Source organism: Pundamilia nyererei, unplaced genomic scaffold, assembly GCF_000239375.1.
Source record: "Pundamilia nyererei isolate P.nyererei 1_Seehausen unplaced genomic scaffold, PunNye1.0 scaffold00272, whole genome shotgun sequence".
Lineage (NCBI taxonomy): Eukaryota > Metazoa > Chordata > Actinopteri > Cichliformes > Cichlidae > Pundamilia > Pundamilia nyererei.
In genome coordinates, this window is record NW_005187673.1 from 349,853 (window position 1) to 363,795 (window position 13,943).

A 13,943-nucleotide genomic window follows, 5' to 3' on the forward strand; every position below is an offset into this window, starting at 1 on the left:
AGCACCTCAAAGCAAAAAGCAAGAAAGATAATTAGAAAAGTAAAAATGAAATATTAACCCACCAGTATTCATATGTATCGACCTCATGACTGCAGTGAATTGTAAAGATGATCGGTGAGGCAATTCAGGCATGATCGAAGGTACTGACACATCTGACCTTTATCCCCATCTAACAACGATTTGACTTTATAATTTTTTCAGATTTTTTTCTATCAAATACCTCCCATTTGATTTTTTTCTTTCGTTTACTTTGAAAAACAGCGACCGGAAGTGGGACATTTCCCCCACACTTTCCGACTTACGCTCGGGTCTGCTCAGCTGCAGCCGAACAGACGAAAAACCATGGAGCGCAACAAGACGCGTTGGAGAGAATCACCGAGCGGGCGCGGAAAATGTCAGTTTCAGTCGTGTTTGTAAGTTACTTCCAGCGAGAGTGGACAGACTTTTGGAACATCAGCAGGTGGAGAGTGATTCTTCGTTTTCTTTTTTTTCTCCAAGCGTGCGTAAACTGATTGGAGTGGTCGGGGAAAGAAAATAGCCTTGGAGTGTCCAGCGGCTACCAAAGAACGGGAGGGAGGCTAGTTAGTTTTTAAAACAAGCTCTGAAGTGAAGAAGAGTGCCTGCTGGATAGAAAGGTGGATTGGTGGATAGCGTTTGGAGAATGCGCGCTGCGTAAAAGCCCCCATATCGCTTACATGTTGTTATAAGGAACAATTACTTCTCTTTGAGGAAACTGTGAGCGGAGACCTCCATAAAGAAAGGAGGCAGTGGTCTTAAATTGAAAGTGAGTTACTACTGAACAGTTACCAGCCATGGTGAAGTTCCATAACTCAGATCTATGGATAGCCTGGATGGTCATTTTCTGCATGGAGGGTAAGTTATATGACACTTGGAAACGTAGTCTGTGCGCCAACTATAAACTGAAAGCGCCTGGTAGGTTAATGATACCACTACTACTATTACTACTAATACTAATACTACTAATAATAATGTTTTGTAACTTGGATAAGTCACCATGACCATATATGTCTATAACTGGTATAAAAACAGACTTGGAACTCTTGGAACCTGGAATTAAATTGTCTCTTGGGCTCTGCCTCTCCAAAAGCCATATGATCCCAGCCCTCCTTAATACTTTGTGTTTGGATCACGCTGACAAATCCCCGGCATTACAAAAAAATAAATAAATAATAAAAAAAGACTTTTCCGCCTTTTGCTAGTCGCTATCCCCACCGAACACTTTTGACTGTGCACGTCTTATCCATATGCGCACTGCTTAGTTTTCCTTGTGGCCACCTTACACAACCCGAGGTCTGATTTTCTTCTCCCCCCCCACACACCCGCTCCTTCTTTTGACCACTGATACACTTTAAAACGTGGTACAGTAGTGTCTGTGTTTTAAAATAGAAACGGAGCAGACGGTGGAGGGTTGCGCTGGTAATCCGCCCGATTAACGAGGAGTATGATGATCAGGCTGCACAGGAGAGCGAGCAGCCCCAAAGGAAAATCACTGGATGTTCCTATAGCCCTCCGATGGGAATTTTATTGTGTGCGTGCACAAATAGCAGTTATGTATATGTGTGCGCTTTTGTTTACCTTCCCTTTCTTCTTAGCGCAGCGGTGCTGTTATCCCTGCAGTAATTTAACAGTGTTCTCGCCGAGAGTGCCTGCAAGTTTAGTGAGTTTGTCACACTTGCTGCTATAAAATAAACCAAAGTTTAAAAATTTGAAAACAAGTCCTTGTGCGTCCTATTCAAGCTTTAGGTGAGACGAAGGAATTCATGAAAAACAAGATTAAGTTAACATTAAAGACAATATTAACAGCCTGCCGTTTATAGACTAAATATATTGCTGCAGATATGATGTGTCCCCACTGAATAAGGATGGATATGGTGCTCATATTAAAATTTCCTTTCACCTGAGGTCCACATCTTTATTGAAAAACACGTCAGAGCAGAGCAGAGACATGCTTGAATATTGACTGATTCCTCTCAGAGCTTCATGCAACATTTGCACTGAACCTTGCAACACACACACACACACACACCAGTCTGACATGTCAATTTGGACCGAAGAGTTGTGCAAGATTCAATTTAGCCCGATTCCCCAGGTGTTTTTACTCCGCTGCTTGCTTATTTGGCTTGTGGGTACCTCTGCGGTGAGTGGATGCGTGGCCTCTCATCAGCTTCACTCGGGTTACACACATACGTACACGCCCATGATAGTACATCGTGGACTGTGGTCACTCCATGTGTCTGTCCGGCTCAAAAGACCTCAGCTTTGCATTGACTTTAGGTTAAGTAACTGTAAGACCGATGTGAGTTCAGCATCTCTGTAACAAGACAACTTGCTCAGAGAGAAGCAGGACAGCCTTTCTTCTCTCCTTTTGCTGTCTTGCTGGGGAGCTGCCAGTGTTGCTATAAATAAATTCTGATGCAGCAAAGTCTGTATTGTTCATGGTGGCTTCTGTGTTTGTTGACCTCAACTTTTTCACGCCAAACATAGTCTCTAGGATGATGAGATCAGTCTTAATAGACATCAGATTGTTTTTGAAGATATTACACATGAGACTTTATACATATATATTAGTTTGTTGTAGTTTTGCTTCACACGTGTGGCAACAAAACCCCTACTTTTTGTTCAGAAGTGCCTTAGGATGTCCACAGAAAAGCATGAAAAATGGAAAAGCTTTAAAAAGCAGGAAAAAGCAACAGAAGGAAGTAAAATTCATGAGTTCCTCGGACAGGCATCAATCATGGCCTAGTTCGTGGCAGGGCCCTTCGTATTTCAGCATTAGTTAGAGGACATGTCGTGTCCTCTTCAGCCATCAGCGCTCCCCAGTTACACATAAATATTGTATCCCCTCTTCTCAGTTAGAAATGGATTCATCTCAACAGCAGCCTCGCAAGAAAAGTTGGGTTCGTCTGGATCTGCAGTGCTGGGATCATTTGAAGAAAGTTTCTAAAAGTTAGAAGAATGAACAGTGGAGACTCTATGCTGATAAACAGATTAGTTCAGCTGTTGTCACAATGAACACCCGTGGTGATACCAACACAGGGCCGCTCTGTTACCGTGCCCTGATTTAAAGATACACCCAGAACAGCCCTCAAGGGCGTAGCAGGGACAGATCCCGAGGTTCAGTCAATTCAGCAAATTGAATTCGAGCGGAGCTGGTGGCTCTGAACTTTTCAATTGCTTTTGTTTGGTTTACTCGCCTGCGTAACGCTTCCTATAGAATCCTTCAAGTTTGAATACACAGAAGCGCTCAGATTAGCCCGTTGTCTTCAGGTTTGGACCGAAGAGTTCAGCGAGAATAAGCGTTAAAAAGAGACAACATGGTCTGTTTCTCAGAGCTCATTGGCATTCAGGGCGTTCGTGCCTGCTTCAAAGCAGAACTTAGACCAATTCTCCTTCCTGCTCGCTCTGTGAGCTTGTTAACCTCTTGAGGCTCTGCTGAAAGTGGCGGCATCAAAGTTACACAGTGAGTCTGGTTTATCTGTCGTGTCGGTTGCTGCGTTTTGTCATGTTTGCAAGTCCACTTTCCAACTCAATCCGTCCCAGAAATTAGATTTCATCTACTTCCAGCAGGAGTACTCACCAGATCTGCAGACCATAAGACAACAACCTGTCTGGATGAAGAAAAGTGTGCTAAACAATGATATCTTTTTTGATTTTGGGTTATTGTTATACTTATTGCTCAAGTCATTTCCAGTCTCATCTTGTAGGCCTTGTTCTTTTTCCTGCCAGTCTTCTGTATCACCTGTTTCTGGTCCACTCATTATTCCTCCAAGTATAAAAACCTCCTATGTAGTTCTCCCAAATCGCCAGATTGGAGTGTTGTGTTCCTTAAAAGTGATTTTTGTGTTTTTGGTTTGCCTGCACCCTTGTGTTGTCTTTTCATTGCTGACTGCCATCATGCCCATGCTCTGAAAGCCCAGTAGTAAAGTTTGGAATGTTCTTCCTGGTTCCTTCAGTGCTATATTTGGATCCTTTCCTCGTTTGGACTCAGTCGCAATATTATCATCTTTTATTTTCATCAGTAATTACAGTACATTTCAATGACCATCAGGTCCAGTGAGAAACAACTGCATATTTACCAGAATGCCTTTTTTTGCCGCTTCAAATTGTCACCGTTTTATTTTGTTAGGCTATTTGTCTGCTAGTTAAAGCCAATGAGAGAGAGGAGAGCGGCAAGTAGTCCCTGAGATGTTATGCCAGTAGCAGAGTAAAGAACATGTAGGGGTGCCAAGAGTTTCCCGCTTAGTTGGTCAGGTACTAACTTAGAGAACACCTCTCTTGCTGCTGATGCAGATTTTTAAAAAAAAAAGCAGTTTGTGTCAGTTTCAGCCGTTAAGTAGAGATTTTTTTTCACCCCCTCTCCTCTTCTGCCTGCTGCTAAAAAGGAGCAGCTGGAACAAGAGTGTTGGACAGATGGAACTTTCCACCTCGATTATTTTTCCCGCTAAAAATAGCCTCTCAAAAAATTAAAAGACCTCCGGGACCGCTCGCAAAGTGCATGTGCGTGCGTGTACGTGGCCGCTTGAGCGACAGAGGCGCAGGGAACTTCAGACGACGTGGTCCTCAGATGATGGCAGCCGCGGCCATCCTGGGAGTGTGAATGAATAAATGATGGGCAGATATTTGGAGGAGAGAGAGAGCAGCATTTGCCCGGTCCCTTGGTCTCTTAAGCACACATTAAACTAGGCCCCCAAAGAATCCACAGGCTGCCTCTTGCTTGCACGGCAGTTGGCCAAGCATCTGGGGCAAACATCTGATGTGGTCACTTCACAGAGATTTGGGGGTTTGGAGCTTTGAGGTTTTGGAGTTGGTTGTACCTCTAATCACAGTGGCAAATGAGGAAATCACGAGGATGTAGTAAAGCAGGGTGATGCTGTTAATGCAGCAGTGCGATCAGTGGGGCTTTTTGTTGCATTTGGGTTAGATGGCGAAACGGAGTGTCGGGGAAATTGCGTGTCACTTAATAAACCAGAAGCTCAGCTTGTGGTCAGTGCCGTTGTCAAACTTGCTTTAGATTTGTGTTTGCCATTTATTACATGAAAAAAATAATAGGTTAAGTTCATATGTAAGCAGAGAAAGTGTGTGACTAAAGCTTTTTGACTTTTACTTTATGACACCTTGCAGCACTTGAAACAGTGGCCAGATTCATCTCCAGCCACAAGATCGTTGCTCTGAGCAAAGAGATAATCGTGGATGAAGTGCGACAATCGCGCCATTGTGAGAGCTGATATTAGTTTATGAGTCTTTGAAAAGGCAAGTCGGCTTCGTGACTCAAAGATGGAAATGAATCACTACAGTCTTGCAATGGGGCTTTTTTTTGTTGGTTTACAGGTGCAGAGGAGGTGATATCATTTGAAAAAGCTGGAAAAAAAAGACACAAAGTAATTCATGACTAAACAGCAGAACAAAATTTAATCTACATGCTCTATGTGTACGGCGCCTTCGTCTGTAACACACTGTGGCAGGTTGAGGCATTGGGATGAGAGCGTCTTTTAGCTTGATTTTCCTTTCGAGTGTGTGGGTGAACCCGAGGCTTATACATATTTAAGGCGGATGTCTTCCTCTTGTCGTGGCACCCTGGCGATCCTCTCCTTCAGGGCGCTACGACACGAGCAGTTTTGCTTTGCTGGCTCTTGAGGTTTTGACAGGGCTCCCGACTCGCTCGTTAAATAAGTTGCTCGGGAGTTGTTTGGAACATGTAGATACTGCGCTGTAATGACCACTTCTACAAAATTTTTTTTTAAAGATATCAAGTAAACTCATGTTTACTCATGAGTCAGAACGGCTGTAAATTTACGTAACTGTTGTTTCAAAAGCTCTGCATGTACAACAAAAGTGGGAGGAAAAAACTCGGTCTCCTAAATCCAGCAAATGTGAGCAAAGTCATGCATGCCAGGCACAAATTGGGGCTTTCCATAGACTTTGATTTAACAGAATAAGTATTGTGTCTTTGCAGGCTCTTGAAAAAACCCCTCCTTGATGCCACATCAGTATCAAAAACCCCCTAAAAAATAAAACGCTTACTCATTCATCCTCTTTTCCATGGTAGGCTCTTTGTACCTCTTAAAAATTGTGCGGTCCAAGTTTTAAACTTTTCATGTCTCTAACAATTCATATTAATTGTCTTATAATTTACACAAGCTCTCCCACACCATTTACTTCCTTTTGTGTGTGTGTGTGTGTGTGTATGATATATTGCAGCTTTCAGTCAGTGGCTGCCTGATGGTCGTTCAGTTGATCTCTGGTATTACCAAGAATAGCTGCTGTGTTCATCATTGTAAGTCTTTATGAGCTCAGATCAATGGCAAAAGGAAATGCTCCCGTGCACACATTACTCCCACAGGTGTGCACTAACAGGCAGGCTGTTTGTGCTTGGGCCCTCTTATTCCCCTGGCAAATAAATTACAGTTGATCCCAAAGGATCAAGGTTTCCCTTGGACGGTAATGACTCCATCAGTTTGTTCCAACAATCCCAAATCTCCCAGTCGCGGACCATCAGATTGTCTCTTAGATTCATTAGGTAGACTCTCACTCTGCTGTATAGGCTGAATTTGTGAATAGCCTTGTGACTTTCTGAGTTGCACCAACTCAGAAATGAATTTAAAAAAGGTTTGTTAAAACTCTGATAACCCCCACTTTTTATTGTGTAGAGTTCAATTTTTCAAAACACATAAAAGACCAATAACTAATATGTTTTGCTTTTTTAAACCCACATTACTAGCTTTTCTTTTACAGTAAAACAATATAAACGGTGACCTTAGGAAAAAACAAAGAAATTAATAGAGCTGCAACATTATGGCTTATAGACAAATCTGAAGTATGTTACTGTGCAAAGTCTTGAGCCATCTCCAATTTCTTTAGATTTTGCTAAGAAAATAGAACATAGTGCAGCAATACACATAACACATAAATGGAAACACAGTATATAAGGCAAAAACAGAGTTTGTACAGTTCTAACAAGCTTGAAAGTCAATTTGTGTTAGCACCACCTTTATTCTTGAACTCCCTTAGCCAAGCCATCTTGTCATTCCTTTAAGTAGTCTTCAGGAATACTTCTCCAGGATCCTGAAGCATGCTCAAAGCTCCCTTTTGGATGTTGGGTGCCTTTTGTTCTGTTCCACCAAGAAAATCTTACACACTGCTTCAATAATGTTGAGGTGTAGGCTGTGGGGAGACCAATCCATGGCTGATAGTTTACCTGAGTGTTGTTTTTATCCAGGTATGCTCCACACAGCTCGTGTGTTTGGGATCATTGTCATGTGGAGAAATTCGAGTGCCGTCAATCACATTCTTTCCAGACAGTATTGCATAGTGGATCAAAATCTGTTGGTACTTTTATGTGTTCATCATTCCCCCAAGCTCCAAACCATGACAGTGCCTCCACCGTGTTTTACAGATGGCTTTAGACACTCATTGTCACACTCCTCTCCTGAGCTCTTCTGCACATGTTGATTTGAACCTAAAATTTCAGATTTGATTCATAAGACCATAAGACCTGTTGCTACCGACTGTCAGTTCCATTTCTACCTGTTTCCCTACTTTAAAAATGGTTCGTTTGCAGCCACTCTTACCCTGAGACAGTGCCAAGTTTTCGGCTAATATCTCTTTAAAATTATATTTTTGGTGTAAAAATTCAATTTATGTCTGTGAAACAGTGTTATTGTTAGTTTTTATAGCTTCAAAGAAATGGGAACATAATGTGTTTTTCTGACAGGCTTTCAGTAAGCGCGAAGTTGTCTATAATGTATAGAGACAACACTGGCTCATTCCTCAGTTTTGGTGATTTTTTAAATTTTAAATGATTCACCTCAGCCTTACGACCACTTTAAAAATGATAAAAAAAAGTCTCACTCAGAGAAAAGAAAAATCAAAAGAAATTAACGTGGCTAAAGACATTTGTACATCAACATGTTCCAGTCAAACTACAACTGTTTTAAAGTGAGCTGAAATGATAGCGAGAGGATCCAAATATGAGCATTTCAGGGGAAAAATTGAATTGTTAAAGAATTATAAACATTGCTATTGTGAAGCCCAATAAAATACAGGCTCTGCTTGAGTTTGCAAAGTTGTATCAGCTGTCATATTATGATTGGCTTTTTAATGCATCATCTGTTCAGCTACCAAGTGACCAATAACATCCAATAAATTCCATCCAGATGTTTTAGGTGGTCTTGTATTCTTTCAGTATTGTGGGCCTGGTTCACTCATATTGTATAAGGACAGGACAGTTTTCCATTGCCCACTCAAGACTATGCAGTACAAGAAGGCAGCCATATTTTGGCTTTTGTTTTGTAAGATTGGAGGAAGTGTGGCCTATCGTGTTTCCGCCTATTATATCACAAAATCTTTGGGGACGTTTATGTTCATGTCTTGTATATAGCCATCTTAGCTAAAAATAATTTCCTAAGAGTTTTAAATTCCTTGAAGTGGATTTCTGTCATGATTAAATTGAGGGTTGTGTACTGAAAGGGCACGTTATTATGATAATCAGCTCTCGGAAAGCAAGTTTTTCTTCTTTGAACCACCAGAATCCATTAAAAACAAGCTTCCTTATCTGAGAGATTTCAGAGCATTAGTGATTAGCAGAGTGCAAGAACAAACACCACACTGCTCCTTTATAGTAGTTGGAGTTGCATTTAAAGTGCAGGCTGACAGATTCAGCAGTGGGTGGTTTGAGGAAAGGCCAGGCAATATGGAGCAAAAATCATAGCTAGTTTCATTCATGGCAATACATGAGTTTGAGTAGATCTCAGTCATAGATAAATGTAAGTGAAAGCCACAAATGCAAGTGCCCAAGGACTTTAATTACAACAGACTGCAATCGAAATCAAATGCAAAGATAAAGTTTTGCTACCTTCCTCCATGTTGCACAAGTGCTGCTAGGTGGGCTAAGCAGGCTATTCGCTAAACACTGGCTCTTGTAATAGCTTATTTCAGCCTGGTGTCAGCAGATGTTAGGCCTTAACATTTGTTTTCTATTGTCTTATTCTTTGTGCTTACATATGCTCTACTTTAATACTGCCAAAACCCCAATAAAGCTGTCAAGCAGTCTCTTCAAAACCACCTACAAACTGCTGCTCTGCATCTGACAGACTCACCACACACAAAAGTTATAGGCTATGACTCTGCTCTGATTGCAGCTGTAGTTACATGTATAATGATCATGCAATGAGAGCGTATCTTTCTCACACAGCACAAAACCTGCTCGCTTAAAAGCTGCTAGCAGTGACAAATGAGTAGGACCTGTGAGTGAGTGGGTCCTAGACTTTTTAACAAGAGTGTGTCCTGAAGCAAGGACTGTACATCGGTATTTTCAACTGTACTCCCTGGAGTACAGTGGCCTTGCATCACGAATTTGAAATTGATTCTAAATTGATCTAAACAAAGACTAAATGACCTTTCAGCACTTGAATGAACCCAGAGGCTGAACCAGCTGGTGTCACACTGGGAGTTGATGCCGATCCTGTGACCTGCTTTGAGTGCACGGTGGTCCAGTCAGTTTGTCTACATCAGATAACTGTGCAGTCTCTAAAAATATACTATGCATAATTTCATACACTAGATTATAATTTTCTAAATTGCATAGTGTTGCACTCAGTGGGTTTTCTGCGCCGTAATTGCTGCATTGATTGTTGGACACTTGGCTGACTGAACCTGCAGAAACGACTTCTTTCCTTTACGTTTTTAAGGTTCAGAGATCTCAGGCATGACGTGGTTTAGAAAAGATGGAAAACTCACCACCATTTGAAAGCTTTTTGCTGCTGTACATGCCACTCTTTCTTTTTGCAAGAATATTTCCTTAATAATGTTTTTATCCTCCTGAAAGCAGTGTGATAGTTGAGTGAAAACCCTTTGATCCCTTATCTTTCACAATGAATTCACATGCTTCTTTTTGGAGGAATGTGGTCAGGGTGAGCTGATAAACTCATCTTGAAACCATGTGCTTGTTGTCCTGATAATCCTGGCTGTTACTCTCATAATGCGGGGGAAAATGCAGATTTCTGGAAAGGGAAAGAAAACAGATTGGGGAAAAAAGTTGTTGTTTTTTTTTTAAAAAGAAAGAAAGAAAGATGAAAAAGGGACAGATTCTCCTGCATTAAATATGCCCAGGGCTTTTCACTGCCATAGGTAATTCATAAACTAGCTGTTGGGGTAAAACATTGCTGCAGTATTTCTGCTTTTTCTCCAGTTTAATGTCTGTACTCTCAGAATCATCAAAAAGTACCCTTCAAAAGGCAGTGGGATGGTAAAGACAGGTTTCGATTTAATGCATTCTGGGAATCAATTCTTGGAACATGCTGACATCGCTTGTTGTAGCCAGATCTAAAATATAGCTACATATCTCTGATCTCTGAAAATCTGATTAAAAGTGACCGCATGGACTGTGATTGATTAGGCAAGCTTTCAGTGGGGTGGTCTTACTGAAAAAGTAAAGAAAAAACCCCTCACAAAAACCATGGTGGGTAAAATATAACCATAAGTGAGCAGAAGGACTTAAAATAACAGCAGGTATCAAGTGGTAATAACCTCAACTATTCCTTTGATATTCAAATGTTTTTAGAAGGTGTGCAGAAGAACCATATGCATTATGTCCTCTTATGTCATCAGCATCATGCTTACATGAACCACTGCTTTCATTTAGCTGTTCAGTAAGGACAAAAAAAGAAGGAGACCTGCTGTAGTGCAAGGTTAGATTTAGGTGTGACACACTTTGGCTCTCAGTAAATGTATGTTAACTGGCTGCCTGTTCCCTGCAGGAAAGGCTGTAGGCAGCAGCCCTCTGTAGTTCCATTATTAGTCCCTCTTTTGTACAGTGCCCTTAGAGCCTCATTTTCTCAGCAGTGTTATGCTTCCGCACGCTTTCTCTTGCTCATTCATATTGTTCTAAAATGTCCAGCTTCTCTTCCTCTTTGCATCGTGACCTATATCCTCTTCAGGTTTCACTCTGCCCTCGCTGTGCTCACTGCGAGGGCGCTTTATTGCTCTGCATCACCTTTTCTTCTGCTGTCCCGATTTCTGTGTTTCTTTCCTTTTTTTTTTTACCAACTCTCTATTTCTCTCCGTGACTCTCGCTCACAGTCAAAATTTCTCTCTCCCTGCCTCGATTGCTCTGCCCTCCCACACACTCTGCCGAAACACAAATGACTTTTCAGGGATGAGGATGAGACTGAAAAGTGGTCCCCGGTTGTTCTGTCCTTGCAGACAACGAGTGAGCATGTCAAATCTGATACATGTGAACAGCCAGGAAGAATGGCGCATTAGGCGCACTGTGCGAGAGGAAAAGAGTGGGACACAGAGAGAGAGAGGGAGGGAGGGAGTGAGAGAGAGAGAGATCCCATCTGTGCATTGTTACAGCAGACTTCACTCTAACATTGTCTCTGTTGCATCCAGTTGAACAGGAGGGGGCACCAGGTGGGACTTTTACTAAGTGAGGGAATACACACTTGCTCACACACACATACACTTTATACTGCACATACACACATTCAGATACACTTGCTCACACAGACATACCTTTGCAGAACACGCACATGCCTACATGAACATATAGCGAAAGGCTGTTAGTTGACACGTTCAGGCACACACAGAGCCACCTGAGGCCTGTATATAGGATTAGAGCTACTGAGTGGTTATTTGGTTTGTTTGATCTGGGGATGATGTTTGCATTAATCAGGCTTTTGTAATTTCTGTTCTGTTGCTCTTTCTGTTGGAGATTTTGTGCTCAGCGGGTATTCGGATAGGGACAGAAGGAGATAGGACCTGTAAGCTTTTTTGTCGCGGGACTTGTTCTAACTCTTGATAGAAAAGGCAATGCATCTGTGTTCATTTTGTTGCCCAACAAAGGAAATCAGATTAAAAATATGAGCAGTTCAAAATCTAATCATATTGCTGAAATACAATTTGAAGCATCCCGCTGAAATTAAATAGCGTGTTTTATTGGCAGTGACAGCACACGTATGTACTGTGTTCTTCCTTGAGGAAGAACTCATACCAGTGGAAGAATGTTATATTCTCTGTTTTCATGATAGTAGATTGGTATTAATTCATCTGATTCCTTATAATTAGATGGGGCGTCTTATGACACTGTTTGCATAAAGCAATGCAGTCGCTGAGCTGCAGACTTTGAAAAAGAACCCAGATGATTTTTTTTCTTTATCTAATTTAAAACCATGAAGACACATCCTGTCCTGATCCTTAACGTAGTAAACAAGTGACCAAGCTGAGAGTCGCTGGGGAAAAGTGCACAGCAGTTTGCAGGATAGTTAGCTAATTAGCTTTCTAGCTACAGCTCATTAAACAGCACATTTTATTCTTGCAGCAACAACAATTAGCAAAACATATTAACATATTTTGACTAGAAAAGATGATTTATATTGGTTTGAGAGACCCAGAGAATACCAAAGCTTTGGCTGCACGTTACTTTGCACGATCTGACAGCGATTTATTCATTTTTAGAAATGTATTTCTGCTGAGGTTGTTAGCAGGAATTTTGGACAAATTAATAAATCGATGGAATATTTTTTATCCAAAAAGATGGCAAGTACCAATAAATAGACATAAGACTAAAGTTATAAAAACTGCCTCAAAATAATGGAAAATGAAAGTGATGGGATTATTTATTTTTTAAATGTTAAAATTGAAAGCAATGACTAAACTAAAACAAGGCTAAATTGAAACTTTACATTTTGATCTGGTCAAAATTAGGCTAGCTATGAATTGTTGTGCATGTGCATGAAAATCACTATTGGAGCTGAGTGAAAGTGGATTTTCAAGCTTAATAAAAACAGGCAGCAGGATCCTTTTGATCCTTTTTAAATGGCACCCATCCAAAGACAGGAACACATCTATGGAAGAGTTAAAAAGACCATTAAGGGTCTTTATAAAAAAAGAAAAAATTTTAATCTCACCTTCCTGAGATATACAGTGTTGTGTAACAGTGTTGGAGCACTTTTGTTACATTCTCCATCAGGATGATCACACACTGCTTCAGTGATATGGACGGGTGGGCTCTGGGGAGGCCAATCTGTGTTCCATTATGTGTTTTTCTGTCCAGGTGTGTTTTCACTGCATTGACAGTGTGTTTGGGATCATTGTTATTACTGAAAAATTAAGCTGTTCATCAATCAGATGTTTTCCAGATGGTATTGCATAGTGGCTTCAAATCTGTTGATAATTTTCTTTGTTCATAATTCCATCAGTTTTGACATGATCTCCAACAATACTCGCTGAATTGTACCCTCAAACCACAACAGAGCCTTCACCATGTTTTACAGATTGCTGTAGATTAGGGGTGGGACATATAGCCTCAAAACTGAAATGATATTTCAAGAAAATTGCAAAATGTTAAATAACGCTATAGCATAACTGCTCAGTACTTTAGTTAAACAATAATAAAAAATGATTTAACCTTTTATTTTGTCAACAAAATAACACAGTCTGAGAAGTTTAGCTCAGCAAAACAAAGTTTTAGCCGCTAAACGTTATTCACAGTAATTTCACGGTACACTTTAAAGGTTAAGTAATAAATAGAAGAGGATTTCTTTTCGTACATCCTTTGAGACCTGTTAGTTGTGTCAAACATGTAGGTGGTGTTTGTGTAACAGCAGTATAAGGGGCATGTTTATCGGGGGGCACCATATGTTGCTGTGCCACTCCAGCCCTTAATTCTTGTCTTTACTGTCTTATCTGGTTGCCTTCTCTGATAGCCTTGGGACGGATGGTGGGGGCCTGGAAACACCGTCCAACGCTCTGATTACTGCTTTGTGTTTGCCCTATCAAGTAGTAATTGACGAATGCGAGGAGCTAAATTCACTATTACTATCTCAAGGCCGCGCAGGAAAAGATATACCAACGCACTCACACACACACACACACACACACACACACACACACACACACACACACACACACACACACACACACAC

At 41.0% G+C, this 13,943-nt stretch overlaps 1 protein-coding gene across 2 annotated transcripts in view; it reads left to right on the forward strand.

The window, feature by feature from the left end:
• Nucleotides 1-308: 308 nt before the first annotated feature.
• igsf11 (immunoglobulin superfamily member 11) overlaps nucleotides 309-13,943 on the forward strand; it is a 115,767-nt gene continuing 102,132 nt past the window's right edge. For both annotated transcript variants that reach the window (XM_005750400.1, XM_005750401.1), the window contains exon 1: nucleotides 309-873. In XM_005750400.1, coding sequence (XP_005750457.1) covers nucleotides 813-873 — 61 coding nt within the window. In that variant the 5' untranslated portion in view covers nucleotides 309-812. The remainder of the gene's footprint in view (nucleotides 874-13,943) is intronic.